Here is a 22,634-nt window from a genome sequence, read left to right as displayed (position 1 = left end):
AGTGAAAATGTTTTAATCCCTTTAGTTTTATATACAGGAAAGGCATATTTTTATCAACCAGAGGAATAGCTATTGACAGTAAAGAGGTATTGGTATTTATCTGAGAGAACAAGAGGGCAAGAGTTAAGTGGGATAAGTCGATCCTCCTAGTAGGACAAGATGGTTTAGGATTACCTGATTTCAGGGAATATTTTAGAGCTATGCAGTTTAGGCTTGTATACGTAATGCAAGCAGATGGTTCTGATTCATACTGGAAAGGGATTATGATGAAGCGGGGATGGGGTGGTGTCCTAGAAATAAGGTGAGAGATTTGAGATGCAGATCCCTATAGAGAGCAGTAGCAACAGTAATACAAAATAATATATGCCAAAAAGTTGCAGAAAGTATCCTAAGAACCAAGTCAGCACAGGGATGGAGAAAGGAGATTTTTCCAGTAGGGATGACTACAAGTAGGGGTTTCAGAAAGTAGGCAATAAGGGACTAGAATTCACTGGAGAAAACTGGCAAAAGAACCAAAGTATTGGGAGCAAATAACTTGAGAGGGAAAGGTAATGGAGTGGGATGAGACCAAGAAGAAGTTTGAAATGCAGGTTAGTGATGCCTTACCTACCAGGGATTGATATCAGAGTATAGGCAATGGAAAAGGGAGAGGAGTCCTAAGTGATAGACATGATCTTGTGCAGTTTTAAGTTGACTGTAGAAAAGATGCTGCTGTTAAAAAAAGGTAATTAGTAGAGCTTACCAAATATTGCATGATAACTGCAAGAATCAATCAGAGGAGGTTAGAAAAGATTGGGAGGAGAGATAGTAAAAGGATATGTATTGCTCCCACATATCCAACAAAGTTCCGAAGGTTTAGGATTTTTGCTTTGGAATTATTTGCATATGGATTTTTATATCTCAAGCACACTTCAAAAAAGTTTTCCTCAGGTGGATAGTAAATGTTAGAGGTAATGGGGAAGAAAAAGGTAATTAGGAACATGTTTTTGAGAGAGTAATGATGTGGCAAATTTAAAAAAAAAATACTTGAGTACTCTTTCAGAAGTATTGAGGGAGCAAATGGCTGTAACTAAGGAAATGATTCCTGTATGCTGGGATATAGAATTTAAATTGCAAAGACATAGTAAGGCTTTATTAAGCTTATTTTGTTGGATCCCAAGAAAGCAGTTACTAGAAAATAGAAATCAAAATCTAAACCAGCTGCTTTTTGAAGTATTGAATACTGTAAAAGAGAAAAGAACCAGAAGAAAGATCTTTAGAAAGCAGAAGGAAGCAAGTATCACAGAATTGAATGGAATATGTGGCCACAATACTTGCTGAGTAATGTTCAGGAGGAGGAGTGAGATTTTAGGGAAAGCCCAACTAAGCAATTTATGTAAAGTTGGACTTCATGTCTGTTGTTATAAAGAAAGAAAACCTGTTATATAAGTTAAACAACTGTCCATTTGTTTTTTTTTTTCTTTTTCTATTAATTTTTGTGTACTTAATGTCTTAAGTGATGATTTAATAGAGGTGTTAAGAATAAATCTAGTACTGTCCTGCACTAGACTTCACACTCTCTTGCATCATGACCGTTCCCTTTTCACTGGTTGTACTGCTGTACCACCTCAGCTCCCACCCCCACCATTAACTGACTTTTTCTTCTTCCCTTGACTCAGCCATGGTATTGTAAAGTCTTACTGCAGTAACTAACCCACTCATCTTCCACAAGCCCGTTTTTTGTATCATTGCTTGCTAAATACCCCTTGGACATAAACTTAAGCTATGCCACATGCTCCAATCATTAGCATACATTTTTATCAGTCTCCCAACACGAGGATAAGAAGCACATTTACATTTTATGGATCATAGTATCAGAATCAAAGTTGTTTTCATTCTACCTTATTTTAATGTACAAATTTGTCCTTTAGTATTCCCTAAGTTTTACATGGTTGCATGTAATGCTTTTTGTGACCGTGGTTAATTTTGGTCATTCACAATGTGCATTTCTTTGACATGTTTCTGTTATTTACCTGATAATTATTTAATAGTGTTTGTTGTATGGAGTTTTCTGGATTTCATAACTATACACTGTACCTTACCATGGAGCTTGGTCACCATGAAAAAGCGGCCCATCCGATTAGTAAGTCAGCTCTTTCCCAAAGTACAGTAGATAAATCTTCAGCATTAACAGTCATGGTGTTGTCTAGACTTTACTGTCTGTACCGTGTTTTCCCTTTTTAAGTAACTAAATGACTAATGTAGTTCTTTGTGTCATGTCCAAAATAATTGGAATGAGTCTGGTAGAGAAAAGGGCCTTATTGCCATGGTTGTAGAGAGATATTTGCTAGTGGAGTTTAATGCTGGCCATTGCTCATTCTGCCTATGACCTTGATTGAAGTCTGTGTCTGTTGCCAGTCCTACTCCTGTTTCTCTCTCTCTTTTTTTATTTATTTGTTTCTTTCTTTTTATTTTTTTTGCAAACCCCCCACCCCCAGATCTTGCTTGATGGAGGTACCACTAACACCCAGTCAGCACATTTGTTCCAGGGACATAAAAGCTGGCATTTCCAGGATGGGCAGGAGCCTTGCATCCTGTTCATTCCCGACCAGGAGTCGTCAGCCTTTTCATTTGGCAGTAAGAATTGGGTGGTAGGGAGAGGTTTCATTGTCTCTGGAGTGCTCACTGTTATTGTTTTCCATGGGGAGGTGTGCCTGTTCAAATTCTTGTCAGGTTTATAGGATCTAAGCCCCATGACGGCGCAGTCTCAGCTGGCTCAAACTCTAGTAGGTAACATCTAGTGCTCCTGCTATGTGTCAGCTTGTGGAGAGTCAGAGCCACCTCTGTCTCCTCTGAGATGGGTAAACTAGCAACACTGGCTCACTTCCATTCTCCCCAGCCAGCTCCTGCAGGCACCTAAGTCACTATTTGAAGTCAGGTTGCATACAGCATAGTCAGAGTTTATTCCTCTGATGTCACAGAACTGGCTGAGTTCCACTCATCTGTGTTTTTTTTCATGCCTGTGTTAGAACGATTTCTTCCATTGTGCGCATTTATTATGTTGTAAATTAGAATTTTTGTAAATGCCACTTAACTGGCATTAATTTTAGCTTAAATGTATCGAGTGAAAAATAAACTTAAGCTACTAATATGGATGTGTATGGTGTATGTAACTTTCAGAACCCTGTTATAGACTAATAATTTACAAAAATATTTCCAGATTGTACACATTTTTGACAGACTTTGAAATATATTACTCTTGCAGCCTTTCTGTGAAGTTCTTCTTCATTTTAGTCCTTTTCATCCAAAACGGATTGGCGTGCAGTTTATTGAACCACCAGTATTAAAATTCCTGTGGGTATTTGTGATAAAGTTTACAAAAATATATCGAAAAGTTCATATCATAGAATGCATGTATATAAATGTGAACATCCTGTCAGGTTTCTATATACTTATTTGTTGGAATATTACATGGCTGTAGCAGATGAAATCCTTTTATTTTTGTTTCAGGCTGGTATTGTTTAATAAATACAATTGTCTGGACCTTCCAGGTCACGTGAAATAAAAAATGTACTTTTTTTTCCCCTTTTCTAAGGTATGATGCTTCAGGATCTGGTATCTGCTAATCTTATATCGGAGTATCTCATTGTGCTGATTCCATGTTCTACTGCAAGTCTGCAGGGTGCCAGCAGAGTAAGACTTCTATATTTCAGCCTTTCCTTTACTTGACAAAAAGCAATAAGCTGGGTGTATTTTTCTAGGCTAGGCACATGCCTTAATCAAACTTGTTGTTACCCTTAACTATGTTTTAAGATGACGTTGACACTAGTGGGAAAGAAACTTGGGTAGTAGGTAGCATTGACTGTGTTTTGATGTTTTTTCCATTGCTTTGCAGCAACATTTCAGTATTTCTTTTTCTTTGATTTCTGTAATGCATAAATCATATACAGACCTGTTGTAGCATGGTTTCTTACATTGTATCGAAATATGCTACCGCAAGGGATGTCAGATATAGAATGATTCCCTTAAAAGGGTAGATAGTATTCATACAGTTTACCTGTATTATATAAATTAGAATTACTGCAGATATTATATGGTAATATGTGATTGTGTAATATTCTCAGAGCTCTTCTTTTAATGAGGTTTAGTAAAGAACATACCCAAAGAATTTCATTTCTTAACACACACACCCAAAGAATTTCATTTCTTAGCACCTCAGCAGTCATAGGATGTAATACCAACCTGACAGCTATTGTTTTAAAAAGTACTTCCTAGGGGAATTTACATTCTTTGGTCTTGCAGGTAGCATATTAAGTCTGTTTTGCAAATGTGTTGCTAGTGGAGGAAAATAAATTTGAGGTCAAGCAAATTGCGATAATTTGAAAAGGTTAGATTCTTAGAGGCCTTGTTGAGCGAAGATAAACTCATTTTAAACAGTTGACTTTGTCTTACGTTGCTTTCTTATCACTTGTCCTCTTGTGCAGAGTACAGGAATTGTAGCTGCGGTGAAGTGTGTAATTCTTATTTTTTATTTAGGTATGTTTGCATTTGTTTACCAGTGTAGAGCCCTGATCCACATGGACCATTTTCATGCTCAGACAGGGTTTACAACCAGATTTAAAAACAAAAAAAGAAAAAAGATTCAAGGTAATATAAGACATTGCTTACACAGTAATTTGTATTAATAAAATGTAATACAATCAAGGATACACAGATGTAGGATTAATCATTGCAAATTGCCAGCAGATTGCTAATCATCTTGCAGTAGGAGTACATAGACTAGTAAAGACATTTATGCTGCATAATGACATATATTACTCTATGAACTCTAGTAAGGGAATACTATTTTGCACTGCTTAATGAATCTTCTACAAAACTTTGAAGACTAATAAATAAGGTTGTTACCTTTTCAGATCTCCTAAGTGTGACATAGAAGAATGTTGCACAGCATATGACATTATAGTAGGTATGACTAAAGACTATACTGTGAGAAATAAATGAATTTAAATTCGGGGGGTCACTGGCCCTCAAAAGCTGTGGGATGCTAAATGCTCTGTAATTCATTTTAAGTCTTTTTTTCCAACCTTTTGATCCAGTGATGGCCTGAAGAAAAATCATAATTAAGGAAAGGAATTTTTTCAAGGCAAAATAAAATGTGCCCATGGTTTAATATTCAAAAACACAAGAGATCTGAATTACTTAACTTCATTTAATCATCAATCTGTGGGTATCGGATCCGACCTGGCAGCTTTCCAAGCTAGTGATCTGAGCTCTAAGCTCCTCCCCCTTACCCATAACACCCTGCTATCTCCTTCCAATCCCCAGATCTCATTTGCTGCGGCTTTGTCAAGCACAAGTTTCTTGAGCTCCTAGCATTTAGGCGAGTTGTAAGTGATTTTTTTGTCAAAATCTTCTTCGTTTTGCCGTGTGTGTGGATAGTTTAATTTCTTAGTTTAAACCCCTGAGATTTACCGTTCCCTCGTAGTTTAAAGCCTAGTAGGTCCCCCCCTTCCCTTAGATGTTTGTGTGGGCACGTGTGTTTTTGTTCAGAAATCATGGCCGAGGCCCCAAAGGCCATCTTTTCTAAGTGCACTGAGTGTGGCCATAAGCTTTCCCCAGCGGATGGCCACACTCAGTGCGTCGTCTGCCTGGGGGTACCTCATTTGACATCAGGCTGCCAAATTTGCACAGCCTTTAAACTCCGGGCCATGAGGGATAGGAGGAATAAGCTGATCCTGGCGGGTCTTCTACCAGCAGAGTCGGCTTCCTCCTCCTCTCCCTCGGTGGCTGCAGCCATGGCTGCCGCTGCTCAGCCTGCTGTCCCCTCTCCCCTGGCCAGGACTCAACCTCCCACTTCTTCCCAGGGAGAGAGGGACTCTAAAAAAGAAAAGAGAGAGAGGAGAGAAGGAGAGGGAGAGAAAGAGGGAGAGAAAGAGGGAGAAAGTGAGGGACAGAAGCCACAAGCGGTGGGCCGACTCAGCCCCCTCAGCCCCGCCTGCCAAGCTGCTCTCCTCACCCCAGAAGATCTCTGGGCCTTCCTCACCTCGGCTCCGTTCTCCACGCTTCTCTCTGGAGCCGGAGGAGGAGGCCCGACCATCTTCAAGGTTGTCGCGGCAGCCCTCCCGGCCAGCTTTGGTGGCCTACTCTAGGTCGACCCGTAGCCTCTCCGACGCTAATATGGACCAGATGATGCATCGTTTTCTCCAAACCCAACTGCAGATGGGAGTGCTGCTGCCTCCCCCCTCCGTGGGGGGGAGTTCAGCCCACTTTTTGCCCCGATAGCACCTTCTCCAATCCACTATAGAGTTTCAGAACCTTCGGATCCAAGGAGTCTTCGGAGTCAGGGCCGATGGTTATCGCTACCTCGACATCAGCCATGCCCTCGACTTTGTCAGATCCTTTTTCAGATCTGAGCTCTTAGGGCCAAGAGCCGTGTGTCAGATCCGAGGGGGCCAGTGTGTCTTCAGCTCCGATTCGGTCGGAGCACACTTCCCTCTCGGGTCCGAGCACTTCGGCTCCAATGCCGATCCCCGCACCAGATCTGAGGGTGTTAACCACAGAGCCCAGAGAGATTGGTTCACCCTCGGCTTTCGACATGGTGAAGAGGGTCCTCTCGAGAGGTTCGAGACCCCCTGCTCTTTATTCGAATTACACCCCCACTCCCTTGCAGCTGGGCTTGTCTTCCATCGTCCAGTCCCAGGGACAGCCTGCGTTGACGCCCCAGCCCTTTCCACTGGCGGAACACAGCCCTGTTGGTGAGCCCTCCTCAGACAGTCCCACCAAGGAGGCCCCTCACAAACGTAAGTGTAAGAGGAGGCACTTGGACTCCCCTGAGTCCCTCATGGAGGACACCGTTTCGGCAGAAGGGGAAGGTTCCCCCAGGTCACCCCTCAAGGACGTCTCCTTTGGAGACATTATTGGAAATGCTTCACCTAAAGGGGGGGTGGTCAGCCCAAAAACCTTCCTCGGACGAGTCGGTGTTCTTGGAGGCGTTCGACGCAGGCCTGTCTACCTCTTGGGTGTCCCCTCCAGCTGATCCCTGGTTGACCTCATCACTACCAGGGCGTGAAAGGAACCAGAAACTGTAGAGCCAATCCCCAGGAGGCCAGATAGGATTCTTAGTCCCCCTGTGGATAGGATGGCTTGGAGTAAGGGTTACCCGGTAGATGCCATGGTGGTGGCGGCAGCCACCAAGAAGGAACTTGCCCAGGATAGTTCCTCGATCCATCCCCCTGATAAGGAGTCTCGGACGATGGATCGTATCGGGAAGCAAATGTTTGCTTCAGCTACCTTTTCCATAAGGGCGCTGAATTATTTGGCCCATGTAATCAGACTTCAGCGGGATCTGGTGAAAGAATACGCTGGGTCTCCCCCTGAGTCCATGTCGGCCGAGGACAAATGGACTTTCTCGGCTCGCATGGCCACTCTGAAATCTGTTTCAAACACGTCTATGCGGCTACTTTCCCATGCCATGGAGGGGGCTGCTAGAGCTAGCTGGTCCGGCACCGCCTTAAGGCGTCACGCCTGGCTCCGGCTTTGTGACTTTGCGGAACCTTTCAAAGCGCGGTCCTCGAACACACCCTTCAGTTCTACCCTGTTCGGGAAGACCGTCCGCGACACATTGGTTCAGAGCGAGAAAGACGGGAAGACGCTGTTTGCCGTCGAGTCCACTTCTCGGCTCCTCAAAGGTCCTTTTCCAGGAACCAGAGAGGACAAAAGAAGATGTGGTTCCAGAAGTCTCAGCAGTCCCGTTAAGCTCCGGACCCGTCATCCTTCAGAGGCAGAAGGGGAGAAAGTGGACGCCGGCCCAGAGGCAGAGGGGGACCAAAAAATGTTGGGTCTCTGGAACCTTTTTCTGACTGACCCACACAGCAGCCCTGAGGGGTTGCCCGACTGCTCCTCTCTGGAGGCAGTCGGGGGGCGTTTTTTGAAGTACTTGGCCCAGTGGGAGTCCATCACAACAGATCGCTGGGTGCTTCAAATAATACCAGAGGTTACTCAATCCCTTTCATAAACCTGCCTCCTCAGTCGAGGCGCCTTCCCGACGTACCACCCAGTCAGAGGGAGGCTGCAGCTTTAGAGGTAAAAAAGCTGCTTGAAAAAAAAAGCCATGCAGCACGTCCCCCCAGGCCAATCCGGATTAGGCAATTACTCCAGGTTCTTTTTGGTGCCAAGGAAGACGGGAGACTTAAGGCCGATCCTCAGCCTTTCAACAGTGAACCTCTTCATTGTCAAGGAGAAATTCCGGATGGTCACGCTTCAATCCATTCTGCCCCTGCTGCAGAAGGACTGGATGTGCTCGATGGACCTCAAGGATGTGTACTATCACATTCTTATGGACAGGCGATCCAGGAGATTCCTCCGCTTTCGGCTAGGGGCCAGTCATTACCAGTTCAGGGTCCTACCCTTCGGCTTCACCACAGCCCCCAGGGTGTTCACCAAGGTCATGGCAGTTATAGCGGCCCACCTGAGACTTCAGGGAATACAGGTATTTTCTTACCTAGATGACTGGCTCCTTACCGCCCCCACCAGGCATCTACTCTGCTTAGCCAGGGATTGTTACCTACTTCTAGCGTTCCAATTGGGGATCACCATGAACTTCAAGAAGTCATCCCTTCAAACCAGTTCAAGTCTTCGAGTTCATAGGGGCCAGAATAGATGCGCTTCAGACCAAGGCCTTCTTGACATCAGACAGACTTCGCAGTTTGACCTTAAATGTTTTAGCCCTTCTTCAGTCTCCTGCCCTGTCAGCGGAATTAGTCCTGAGAGCTTTAGGGTCCATGGCAGTAGCAATCAATCTTGCGCCCTTAGCTCGCTTGCACATGAGGGTTCTCCATTGGACTTTGCAGGTTCAGTGGTCCATCCTTCACCACCCGTTGGACTTACCGATTCCTCTCAGCAGAGTTTGCAGAAATTCCCTCATTTGGTGGCTCCAATCTTGAGAGCTTCGGGAAGGACGACCGTTTTTTATGCCGCAACCCCAAACCACGGTGACCACGGAAGCTTCCTTGGTTGGGGAGGGCATTATGTGGGCAGAACTGTCCAAAGTACATGGACTCAGACAGAGACCGTTCTGCATATCAGTGTTCTGGAGATGAGGGCGGTGCTTCTAGCGTTGCAAGCCCTTCATGCCTTTCTCCCTCCAGGGATTATTGCAATTCAGTCAGACAACATGTCAGTGGTCTGGTACATCTATAAACAGGGAGGACCAGGTCTTACCCTCTTTGCTGAGAGGCCATGAGAGTTTGGGATTGGGCAATATCCACCAACCATTTTCTGTTAGCAGCACAGATTCCAGGTCGGTCCAGCATCCTAGCGGACAAACTGAGTCGAACTATCCTTTCGCCTTATGAGTGGTCTCTGAATCCCGTAGTAGTGAAACAGATCTTCAGTAAGTGGGTCAGCCTTGCTGCGATCTCTTCGCGTCACCTTTCAACACAAAGTGCAGCGAGTTTTTCGCTCTAATTCCCCCTCTGGGGGAAAGCCCCAGAGACACTCTAGTTCATGCTTGGCCACCCGGTCTTCTTTATGCTTATCCTCATCTTCCATTGATGACAAAATTCTTACAGAGAGCTCGTCAGTTGGGGAACAAGATTATCCTCATAGCCCTATTCTGACCTCATCAAGCCTGGTTCCCGTGCCTACGGTCTCATCTTATAGCTCCTCTCTGGATCTTGGATCCCATCCCGGGTCTGATATCTCATCCTTCGGGATTGAAACCCCTGAATCTGGTCGATCTCAAGCTCTCATCTTGGTTGATCCAGTTCCATTAGTTGCTAGGACTCCCGGTATCTCTTCTGCAGTTAGATCTATCCTGGTAACGGCACATAAGCCTTCTACCAGGAAGGTTTACAATAGTAAATGGAAGCGGTTTTCCATTTGGATGTCTCATAGGAATTTGGATCCTTTCACTGCTCCCATCCCAGCAGTGCTCGATTTCCTATCTCATATTTTTCAGCAAGGGGCCAGTTCTTCTACTGTAAAGGTTCAAATGGCTGCCATCTCCCATTTTCAAATTGGAAACAATCTCAATCCCCTCGCTTCCACCAAGATTTGTAAGACTTTTCTGAAAGCTACGTTTCTCTTGAGACCTCCTATTAGGAACTCCGTCCCTCCATGGGATCTAACTTTGGTCCTTCAGGCTCTGACTGGACCACCTTTTGAACCCGCAGCTTCTGTTGATTTGAAATTCTTGTTCTGGAAAACTGCCTTTTTTGGTAGCTATTACCTCAGCTAGAAGGGTGTCTGAGCTTCAGGCCCTCTGTATTAAAGCCCCGATTCTTGTTTTCCATAAAGACAGGGTCTCTCTCAGGACTAACCCATCTTTTCTACCTAAACTGGCCTCCCAGGCGAACATCAATCAGTCCATTAATCTCCCAGTTTTTTTCCCTAACTATCAAAACAAAGGGGAGTACAAACTTCATTTGTTAGATGTTCATAGACAGTTACGTTTTTATTTAGACAGAACAGTGGCCTTCCACAAGTCTGATCAGCTGTTTGTTTCCTTTGCAAAACCTTTCTTGGGTAAGCCAGTGTCGAAGGTGACTCTGGCCAGATGGATTTCTAATTGCATTCTGCTCACATACAAGCTATCTGGCCTGCCAGAGCCTATAGGGGTTCATGCTCATTCTACCCATTCTATGGCTACATATGCTGCATTCTGGTCGAGAGTTCCCTTGGATGACATTTGCTCTGCAGCTACTTGGGCATTCTCTCATACCTTTATCTCTCACTATAAATTGGATTTAGTGTCTAGAGGAAGGGCGCCTTTTGGCTCTGCAGTGCTCCGGAATATCCTTGCTTGAGGTCCTCCCAAGTTTTGTAGTAGCTGGGGACTCTGTCCCACAAGTTGATGATCAAATGAAGTTAACTACTTCAGATAAAGAAGTTATGTACTCACCATAACATTCCATCTGAGTAGGTAACTTCATTTATCATCAACCGACCCTCCCTCCTTCCCCCAACCTGGTTCTTTGATTACCTGAACCCTAGGATGGTTTTCAGGTCATTTGTTAATCCTTAGGTTAGGATTCTTCAGGTTGTTGTTTTGTCATTGTGAGGTTATGTAGGTGGGCAAACGCGATCTGAGGATTGGAAGGGGGTAGCAGGGAATTATGGGTAAGGGGGAGGAGCTTGGAGTTCGGATCTCTAGCTTGTAAAGCTGCCAGCTCGGACCCGATACCCACAGGTTGATGACAAATGAAGTTACCTACTCAGATGGAATGTTATGGTGAGTACATAACTTCTTTTTTACAGTAAAATTAGAAGACAAGCACGTGCATGTTAATGTAAAATCTCTTCTATTAACTTTCCTCTCTATAGCAGTCCATTACATTGCCAAACTTCTTTCTCTCCCCCTTCGCATTTCCTTCTTTTTCTCTCCTTCTTCATTTCCTTCATTCCCTCCTTCGCATTTTTCTCTTTCTCACCCCCTCTGTATTTCCTTATTACTGTCGTCTTCTCGTTTCCTTTCTCTCTCTGTCCCTCTTCACATTTTCATCTTTGTTTCTCTCCCCTTCCGCATTTCCTGCTCTCTCTCTCCTCCCTTCTCTTATCCTTTCTTTTTTTTGTCTCATTCCCCTTCTGGATTTTTTTTTTGTTTTCTTTTTTTCCGTCCCATTTTTTTCCTTTCTCTCTCCACACACACACAGTTTTCAACTGTCCCTGTTTTTGCTGAATATCCCAGATTTTACCTCAGAATGTTTTTGATAAAATCAAGTATTAGTCAGCCATTAATGCTGAAATTTGGTATTTCTTATTCAGAGAATGCACGTTGACGCAAAAGCAAATGTGTTTCCTAACTTTTTAAGTGAATTGGTAGACTAATTTTAAAAAATTCACCATTACTTTGGACATTTGTCCCGAATTACTTTTAGCGTTGTCCCTGATTCTTGAGTAATTTGAGAATTATGTCTCCACATTTTTCTCTTTATCTCTGTCTTGAGTTATCATCATACAGTCTTTTAAACTTAATTGTGGCTTGCAGCAGCAGCCATGTACTCCTACCAGTTTTACTTCTGCGCATCAGTATCTTATTAACCTATGTTCGATCACCACTGGCAGGCTAGCTAGCAACAAGAAGCAACCATAACTCCAGTATCACAGATCACCACTGTAGCAAGGAGGAAGTCAGATTACAAATGCTTGAAAACATCACTTAAGAAGGAAGTCAACTTACAGATCTTTTAAACGCAATATAATTAATACTGACACACCACAGTTTAAAAAAAAAAAAAGTCATGAATGAAGTGTCCAAGAGAAACGCTCTTCAGGATTCTTGAGTACTAAGCCACTACACTGGCAGCTTTTGTAATGATAGTCCTGAATCTACCCCCACCCCCACCTCTGCCAGTGTGGTGAATTTCAGTACCAGGCCTAATAAAGAGCAGATTATTAGACAGTACACAGGTAGCTAGCAACTGTAGGCAAGGTCTGTGAGACTGACGATGAAAGCCAAATTTCAGTACTGACATTGCCAGACACGTGCTGGACTGTCAGCATAAAAGTAAATCTTAATCTTTCCCACATTAACTGTGAGTGGGAAAGGAAATTTAATAAGTGCATATTAATGTTTTACAGCACTACCAACAAATTGAGAGATCTCTTTTCCCCTCAGTTAATGTGGGTAGCTGGATGGAAATCGTTAATCTGTGACTGTCCTGCTCAAAACAGGATGAGTGTCAACCCTACTACCAAAAGCACATGATTTTACATTGTGGCATATACATCAGGAAGGGGAGGATAGTAGGGGAAGCATTTCTGGGTGTAATAAATAAGAAGGGGAAATGTATATGTGGTGATGTTATGAGGGGGAGGAAACTGAAAGCTATGTGTGGAAAGTTTTAAGGGAGTGAATTGTCTAAGTAGAGGAGAAAAGAGGCAGAATGGGGAGGTGAAGGAACAGGCATTTTGTGTGGGAGCAGGAAATTTGTTAAAGCTGTACTTGTCTGGAGTAGTCCAGGCAAGATAGGAAGAAGGCCTGAGCTTAAATTCATCTGGAAGGGTGTGTGTGTATGTGTGTGTGTTTAAGATGTAGAAGGAAAAGTTGTGCTGAAATATGTGGCTCCTGCAGTAGGTTCAATATCCTATTGTGTGAAGTAATGAAGGCTCGTGGACTTCAAAGAATTGGCTTCAGTAAGTGTGCACGGAATGTTGTTGAACTTTGTTGTTGAATAGTTAAATTATTACACTAGTTCTAAAGCAGTTGTATTTGGATTGGTTGAACAGGAAGTGTTTAACTGTTTATCGAAAGTTATTATAATTTTTGCAATTTAATATTTTTTGGATGCGGCTTCCAAAAACGTAGGGGCATAGAATATAAAAAAGTGAGCTCTGTGCATTTCTGATTAGATAGTGCAGTTTGGGAAAGGTACCTTAGGCAGTGAAGATGATGCGCATTTTGTGGACTTGTCAGAGTATAGATGTGGAAGCTTTCTTCCCATACCAGTTTAATGCATAAGGGTACCCAGAAGGAGAGAAGCTCTTTGTGGTATAGGCAACCATTTGACTTTTGCAAGAACAGTGTAATGGTGTTCCTTGTCAGGGAATAGGTTAATGAAGTGGCTGGCAAATGTTTAAGACAGTTTGTAGAGCAGTACAGTTCTTTTGTAAAGCAGAAGCAATGAGTGGGAGACAGTATTTATGCTGAGAGAGAGAAGGACCCTCTTTCCCTTTTGTTGCCATAGCTGTTGGATGGAGGAAATGAAAATATTTCTTGATCCAAAATCGTAATTTATTAATTTGGCTTTAGTAACACTAGAAGTTAAGAGGAGGGTCTAGTTAGATTTAAAGGTATCTGGAGTATGGGACTGTTTCCAGCAGCTTATTTTGATTGTAGGAGTTGTACCAGGAGTTGTAGATTTTTTAAGCATTAATATTAGGTTGTGTAGTCTGGATATCCAGTTACTTAGGAAGGTTAGGTGAAATTCAAGCTACTTTACAATGGCAGTTGTGGGGCTGGATTGATAGATGACCATGTCATCTGCATACAGTAAAATTTAGAGAGGGCAAGTGTTTCAAGTGAGGTTAACAAAAAGAGTGAAGAAACTAAAAGAAAATATTTAGCCTTGAAGACACCTTTGGAGATGAGCAGAGGAGAGGATTTGGATCCAATTTGTATGTTGAAGTGTCTGTAAGAAAAGTTTTTAAACCACATGGCTGCGTTAGAGCTGATGCTAGTGGTGGTTAGAGAATGTAGTAGTTGAGAGGAATCAACAGTGTTAAAAGCCTTTGCTAGTTCAACAGTGATTGTGCCATCAGGGGAAGAGGGCAGAGTTTAAGTGGGATAAATTGATACTTCCAAAAGAACAAGGTGGTTTATGATTATCTGATTTGAAGGGATACATTAGAGCTACACCATTAAGGCTCATATATATAACACAAGCAGGGATCTGTAATCCAGAGTGTAAAAGGATAGTAATGAAAAAAGGGAGAAATGCAAGAAATAAGGAGAGAATGAGCTTTTGGATGCAGATCCCTAAGGAGAATAACAGCAGCCATACAGAATATTACATTCATAAAGTAGCAGAAAGTATTCTAAGAACTAGGCCAATATGAGATTGGAGAAAGAAGATTCTGCCAATAGGGATGACTGCAAATAGGGGTAAAGAGAACAGGCAAGAGGGGGCTTTAATTTACTGGGGAGAACTGGCAAACTCGTATTGGGAGCAAATAACTAGAAAGAGAAATGTAGAATGTTATGAGGCTAGGAAGATGTCAGGGATTTGTATCCGAGTATAGGCAAAGAGAAATGGACGGGAGAAGCCTAAGAGACAGCCTGCTCTGGTAGAGTTGTTAGATGAATCTAGAACAGGAGCTGTTATTAAAAAGGGATAATTAGTAGGACATATGAAATATTGCACAATAACTACAGGAATCAATCAGAAAAGGCTAAAAAAAGATTGGAAAGATTAAATAAGCATTTTACAAGGGAACAACAATGGGAGGACATATGTGTGGCTGCCAAGCATGCAACAAAACTTGTATAAGCTTTAGAATTTTGCTTGGACGTGTTTGCATAGGTATATTTATACCTCAAGTATATTCCAAAGAATTTTACCTCAGGCAGGTAGCATATGTTGAAAGTGTAATGGGAAACAAAGAGCTAACTAGGAACACGTGTTTTAGGAATGTAATGATTTGGCAGATTTTAAAAACTTTGTACAGAGTACTCTGTCAGAAATATTGGGATGAGCAAGTGTGTGTAAATAAGAAAATGATTCTTTCACCCTGGGACACAGGATCTGAATTACTTAGAAGTAGTAAGGCCTTAAGTTTAATTCTGGCCACTGCCAAAAGTCGATTTCTAGAAAATAGAAGTCAAAGTCTAAACCAATTGTATTTCATTTACTGAATATTGTAACAGAGGTAAAATAACTGGAAGTGGGATCTTTAAAAAATGGCAGGAGCAAATTACATAGAAATAAATGGAAATTGTGGGAACAGTACATGCAGATTAAATCTTTGAGGATAAGGACTGAGTTTTAAGGGAAAGCAGGAATTGAGCAATTTATGTGATGTTTTACTGATGGTAGTTATAACAAGGAACATATGTGATGTATGTGTAACTGGAAACATGTTAATGTTTTGTCTTTCAAGTAAATGCATGTTTGCCTATGTCTTCAATGATAATTTAATAAAGGTGTTCAAAAAAAATTCTGCCATTTAATAGTTCTTTGACATGTCATCCTCATTAGTAGAGACAAAGTATATAGGGAAGTTATGATATTCCAGACCAAAACCCATGCTGTTGGTAAGCAAGTAGGTAACCAAGCATTCTGTAAAATTTTTATGTGGTTGGTTAACTGGGTGTAGACAAGTTTAAGATTTTTTTTGTAGGATTGGTAGCACTGTTATCTAATAATACTGTACCAATGACTTGAGGCAGGTGAGCATTATGTTTTTCGCATCTATCTGCAGGTTATAAAACAGAGGTGCATTTCAAAAAAGAAGTTATGTACTCACCATAATGTTCCATCTGAGTAGTTAGACTTCATTTGTCATCAACCTGTGGGAATCGGATCCGGACTGGATACGAGACGGCAGCTTCACCAGCATCTGATCCGAGCTCCAAGCTTTTCCCCTTACCCGTAACACCCCTCCATCTCCTTCCTTCCCTCAGGTAGAGTTTGCTACACCATACACATGAACCTGATCCGATATTCCTTCCCAACAGTGATGAACAGGCGAGCTGTATAGGCGCTCTCTCTCCTGCCTACCAAAGTAAGAGCATAATGAGAAGGTCAGGGGGAAGGAGGGAGGGACGGTTGATGACAAATGAAGTCCAGCTACTCAGATGGAACGTTATGGTGAGTACATAACATTTTTATCTAAAGTAGTTGACTTCATTTGATCAACCTGTGGGACAGAGTCCCCAGTTACCAAACTTTTGGGTGGCCCTCATGGAAGGATATTTTGGAGCACTGCGGAGCCAAAGGATGCTCTCCCCCTAGTTATGTCCAATTTATAATGAGAAATGAAGGTGTGAGATGAGGACCAAGTAGCCGCTGAACAAATATCGTCCAGAGACACCGTAGACCAAAAGACCGCTGACATAGCCATGGACCTGGTAGAATGGGCATTTATTCAACCCAGAAGAGACATGCCTCTGTCTTGGTAAACCTGAAGGATGCAAAGGGAAATCCATCTAGCAATGGTTACCTTAAAAAATGGTTTGCCCAGAAAAGGTGTAGAAAAAGACACAAACAACTGGTCAGACTTGCGAAAGGCCTTAGTCCTATGTAGGTAGAAATGTAGCTGTCTATGTACATCAAATAAATGCAATTTATATTCACCCCTGTTCTGAAAATTTGGAAAGAAAACAGGTAAATTGATCATTTGATTGATATTTGTTTCAGAGGCCACCTTAGGAAGAAAAGAACGATTAGTACAAAGTGAAACCCTATTTTTATGGAAAATCATGTATGGAGGTTTGACAGATAATTCCTGGAGTTCTGACACTCTCCTAGCTGAGGTGATGGCCACTAGAAAGGCTGTCTTTCAAGATAAAATTTTCAGATCCACAGAAGCAGCAGGCTCAAAAGGCAGAGCAACCAGAGCTTGTAAAACTAGGGTAAGATCCTAAGGAGGAGTAGGATCTTTAACTGGGGGTCTTAAAATAAAGGTACCTTTAGTAAAAGTTTTGCAAAGTCTGGAGGAAGCTAATGAAGCCATGTTCTCACCTTTATGGAAATTGGAAATGGCAGCCAGTTGAACTTTTACTGTAGATGAGCTAGCACCCTGCTGGAAAATGTATGCCAAGAACTCAAGGACTGCTGGGACAGGAGCTGTGAAAGGGTCCAAATCTCTTTGAGAAGCCCAGATAGAGAAATGCTTCTATTTGCGACGGTATAGTTTTCTGGTGGACGATTTATGAGCTGCTACCAGAATAGACTTGACTGGAGAAGATAGACCGGGAGTCCTAGCAATCAAGGGAATAGCCAAGCAGTGAGCTTCAGACTGCCCAGGTCTGGATGAAGGACCCACCCTCGAGGTGTGCAAGATGAGAGCTGTTATTGGATCCAAGATCCATGGAGGGGCTGTTAGCTGAGACAAAAGGAAGGGAAAACAGATTTGGTGAGACCAGAATGGGGCAATGAGGATTAATTTGCTCCCCAAACTGTGAGCCTTCTGGAGGAATTTTGTCATGAGAGGTAATAGGGGGTAAGCATAGAGAAGACTGGGATGCCAAACATGGACCACAGCATCCCTGGGGGATTCCCCCTGTGGGGGAATCAGAGTGAAGAACTCGCTGCACTTTACATTGGAAGGAGATGAGAAGAGATCACAGCAAGGCCGACCCCACTCGAAGAAGATCTGCTCTGCTACAGAAGGATTCAGAGACCAGTTGTAAGGTATGAGGGTAGTCCTGCTCAGTTTGCCGCCAGTATGTTGGATCAACCCGGAATGTGCATTGCTACCAGAAAATGGCTGGTGGAGATCGCCCATTCCCACACTTTCATGGCCTCGCGACAAAGGGGGTAAGATCTGGTTCCTCCCTGCTTGTTGATGTACCAGACCACTGACATGTCTGTCTGAATTGCAATAGTTCCCAGAGGAAGAAAGGCGTGAAGGGCTTGTAATGCTAACAAGACCACCCTCATCTCTAACACATTAATATGCAATTTGGTCTCGTTCAGAGACCACGGGACTGTCCTGACCGAGTAATGCCCCCCCCCCCCCAGTTGGGAGGCATCCGTGGTCACCGTGGCTTGGGAGGGGCTGCAATAAATGTTTGTCCCTCGACTAGTTCAGATGTATGTATCCAATAGAGGAGGGACTTCCTGCAAGCGTTGCTTATGTGAATAGGTTGTGTCAGTGACAGATCTAATAATGACCATTGGACTGCTAGTGTCCATTGTAGTATCCGCATATGCAGATGAGCACAGGGGAGAAGAGTAATGGTGGCTGCCAAGGAAACTAGGGCTCGTAATACCACCTTGGCTGAAGGAAGATGAGACTGAAAGATCACGGACACATGGAGTCGTAGGTTTTGAACCCTCTCCGGAGTTAGAAAACCTTGGTTTGTAATGTATCTGTCCTCTCACCAGTGTAGTCTAAGACCTGAACTGGGTTTACAGAAGACTTGGATATGCTGATTGTAATTCCCAGAAAGTCTGACAGTTTCAGGAAGTAGTCCCTGGCCTGACAAAGTAGACGCTTGGTGGGAGTAGCAAGGAGCCAGTCATCCAGGTACGGGTAGACCTGCATCCCCTGAAGCCTCAGGTGAGTCGCTACTACTGCCATGACCTTGGTGAACACCCTGGGGGCTGTGGTGAGACCAATGGATACGGCTCAAAATTGATGGTGATTGGCCCCTAGCCAAAAGTGGAGGAACCTCCTGGAGCATCTGTGCATCTTTATATGGTAGTAAGCATCCTGGAGATCTGTTGAGCACATCCAGTCATTCTCCTGCAGGTAAGGCAGGATGGATTTCATGTCCAATTTAAATTGACCATCCGAAGCTTCTCTTTGGCAACCGATAGGTTTAGGGTGGAAAGGTCCAGAACAGGCCTTAGGTCTCCTATCTTTTTTGGCACCAAAAACAACATGTAATAGATGCCTGATCCAGACTGATCATGGGGGACGGGTTGGATGACTCCTTTCCTTAGCAGCTTTTCTATTTTGAGCCCTGCTGCCTCCCTTTGTGCTGGTGGAACATCCAGGAAATTTTTGGGGGGACTGGGAGGAACCACAAAGGGAATGGTATAACCTTTGGATATTATTTGAAGCACCCAGTGGTCTGTTGACATGGACTCCCATGACATCAGGTGTAGTGAAAGGCAACCTCCAACTGCCTCCAGAGCAGAGCAGTTGGGCAACCCCTTAAGGCTGCAGTGCAGGCCTGTCCTAGAATGGTTCTCAAGGCATGAAATTTCTCGGACCCCCCCACACCTCTGGACTGGCATCTGTCTGGTCCCCCTCTGCCTCTAGGGGAAGATGAGTCCTGAGTGCTCCAGGAATACTGAGACTTCTGGAGCCACATCTTCTTTTGCCCCACTCTGATTCCTGGAAAAGAATCTTTGGGGGTTAGAGAAGTGGATCCCAATGGCAGACAGGGTCTTCCCGTCCTTTTCACTCTGGACCAAAGTCTCATGAACCGTCTTCACAAACAGGGAAGAACCATCATAAGGGGCATTCACAAAAGATACCTTAAAGGGTTCCATGAACTGACATAGCCAGAGCCAGGCATGTCACTTCATGGCAACGCTGGACCCGGCCACTCTTGCCGCTCCTTCAGTGGCATGCAAAAGGAGTCGCATGAATGTATTAGAAAACTCTTTGAGTGTCCGTTCGCACAGAGAATATGCACTTAAACTCCAGTGACATGGACTCCAGGGGTGACTCAGCTCCTTGACCAGGTGGTCCTGCAGTCGAATGACGTGGGGCAAATAATTTGGCGCCCTTATAGAAAAGGTGGTTGAAGCATATGTCCGCTTTCCCAGATGATCCATTGTCCTGGACTCTTGGTCGGGGGAATGGATCGTAGAACTTTCCTGGGCTAGTTCTTTCTTAGTAGTGGCCACTATCACCATAGTGTCCACTGGGGACCCCTGGTTTCAACTAGGTCTGTCTGCAGGAGGACTCAGAATCTTGTCGGGTCACTTCGGGATTGGATCCATGGTGTCCGGTTCCTTCCTTGTCCGGGTGATGATAAGATCCACCAAGGGATCCATGGGGTGGGGGAGACACCCTGGAGGTAGACGGGCTCATGCTGAAAGCCTCCAGAAACACCGACTCATCCAAGGAAGGTTTGGGGGTGGACCAACCCCCCCCACTGCTGTAGGAGTTCCATGATGTCTCTAAAGGCGACATCATCAGGGGGTGATCTAGGGGAACCTTCCCCTTCCTCCAAATCGGTGTCCTCAGAGAGGAGTCCACGTGCCTCCTTTTGCACGGTTGTTTGTGACTAACCTCCTCAGTGGGGCTCTCTGGAGAGGGCTCGCAAACGACCTGTGGTTCCTCCAGGGGAACAGTCTGGGGCACATCGAGCAGGAGCTGTCCCTACATGGGCAAAATGGCTGAAGACACACACAGAGGCAAGGGAGTTGAAGTGGAATCTGAGGAGATGGTCAGGGGCCTTGATCCACTGGAGAGAGCCATTTCCACTACTTCGAAAGCCGAGGGAGAGCAACCCTCCCGCGAAACTAATAAGGAAGCTGCTCTCCCCAGATCCGACAGGGGGGATCAGAGCTGAGCCCACTGGAGCCGAGATACTGAGGATAGGGCCCTGACACGACAAAGTCACTAACAAAGGAGAAAAACCCAACCACACGGATCTGACGCCCAGGATTTGGCTCCGGGAGTCGCTCGGGTCCGAACTAGTCAGATCCGATGCGCTCAAGGTAATGGTCGAAGTTGAAGTACTCGGTACTACTGGCGCCGACCCCCTGACTCTGGGACCTCTTGGATCCGTAAACTCAGATACTGGGGGGGGGCAGACCTGCGAAGGAGATAGGGCAAAAAAGGGAAGTGAGCTCCCCCCTCCAGAGGGGGCTGGCAAGACCCCCGTCTGAATCTGGGTCCGAGTAAACCCTTCGCATCATTTTGTCCATGTCTGCCTCACTCAAACTTCTGGTGGAACGTGATGAGGCCACTGATGCCAACCAGGCATGTTGATGTACAGAAGCCCTGGAAGAAGGTCTAGGCTCGTCCGGCTCCAACGAGAATCTGGGCGAGCTGAGGCCAGGAGTAACTGGCCTGGTGACTATCTGTTACTTCGGAGGAAGACCCACCGGATCCAACCGGTCCGGGATCTCTACCTCCCTTTGTCTCTCTCTTTCTCTTTATCTTTTCCCTTCTCTTTCCTATGCTTCCTATCCGCAGACCTATGAACATAAGATGTTAAGTTGTCTATCTCGCCTTCATTCTTGCTGGATGGGTTCGGAGCCGACCTCGGCTCCGACTCGGCCACTCTAAAAGCTCGAGAGTTGGTTCCACCGGCTCGAGGCTGCCCCTATATCCCACAATGCTAGGCGTGAATTACCTCAGATCTCGTTTGCCGCTACAGCGATTGAGGTGTTGTTTTCTACCAGCTTCAGGTCAGTTTTAATTAGATTGGTCTAATAACTGTTTAAACTCCTTTTAGCTTAGTTTAGCTTAGTTTTTTTCTCTTTTTACCCTTAGTGTAGTGGATTTTTATCCTTTCTACCCTCATCCAGCCCCTTTCTTCAAGAACTGATAAGTTCTTTCCTTAGGCCTTCGGGCCCTTCCATCGCTTACAGTGTGTGTATGTGTTTTTGTAGGGGGTTTATATCTATATATATAAGCTAACTATTTTCAGTAGTTTTAGTTTTAATTTAAATTTTCTGACAGTGTAATCGGTGTGTGTGTGTTTTTTGTGTGTGGTTACACTTTCGGTTCCTTGAAAATGTCCAAGGATTCAAAGGTCTCAGGCTTCAAGAAGTGTGACTCGTGCTGTCAGAAAATGTCTCTGACAGACGGTCACACTTCTTGTGTGTACTGCCTGGGACCTTTACACCTGCAGGACTCTTGTGCTGTATGCCATGGCTTCAGCCCTAGAGTCCTGCAGGAAAGAAAAAACAAACTCATTCTTAGGGGTTTGCTTAAGCCTGAAGGTTCCCTGTCTGCTATCTCAGGAAAACCTTCCAAGGCTTCTAAGACCTCGACTCCAGCTTCTGAGTCGAGGCCTAAGGCTTCGAAGTCTACTGCTACATCGGCTCCGGCTGGAGCCGATGAGTCTTTGACTACAGCTTCTGTGGTTCCCTCGGCTCCGGCTGGAGTCGAGGTATTGGAAATTCCTGGGTCGGCTCCGATCAGACCATCGGAGCCGACATCTAGAAAGAGGTCTAGGTCACCATCCCTTGGCTCCGTTCATTCGGCTCCAGCGTCTCCCTTGCTGTCTGAACGGAGCCACAGATCTCACTCCTCCAGGTCATCGAGGCTCTCGGATCATGACCTCCAGAGGGTAGTGAGTCGACTTCTAAAGTCCGAGGCACTGGCCCAAATGCTTCAGAGCCCGACTCATCAGTCGATGCTTCAACCTATTCCTCTAAATATTCCTCCTCCGACTCCTTTGAGCTCGGAGCCGGGGCGTCTCGGAACCGAGACTGTGGTAGCGTCGGAGCCGATACATTTGTCTTCGGCTCCGTCATCGGCTCCGATTTCTTCCTTTGAAGAATCTCGGCGCCGGACAT

General features: G+C 44.5%; 1 protein-coding gene across 1 annotated transcript in view; it reads left to right on the top strand.

Annotated features, from left to right (window-relative positions):
- The window catches only part of LOC122792959 (germinal-center associated nuclear protein-like), a 789,847-nt gene that overhangs the window by 223,702 nt on the left and 543,511 nt on the right, over window positions 1–22,634 (top strand). The window contains exon 3 of the mRNA XM_044060552.1: window positions 3,575–3,672. Coding sequence (XP_043916487.1) covers window positions 3,575–3,672 — 98 coding nt within the window. The remainder of the gene's footprint in view (window positions 1–3,574; window positions 3,673–22,634) is intronic.

The sequence above is a fragment of the Protopterus annectens genome, chromosome 2.part0 (genome assembly GCF_019279795.1).
Source record: "Protopterus annectens isolate FY-2018-M chromosome 2.part0, PAN1.0, whole genome shotgun sequence".
Classification (NCBI taxonomy): domain Eukaryota; kingdom Metazoa; phylum Chordata; order Ceratodontiformes; family Protopteridae; genus Protopterus; species Protopterus annectens.
Note: the sequence above shows the minus strand (reverse complement) of the source record. Positions and strands in the feature narration are given on the sequence as shown.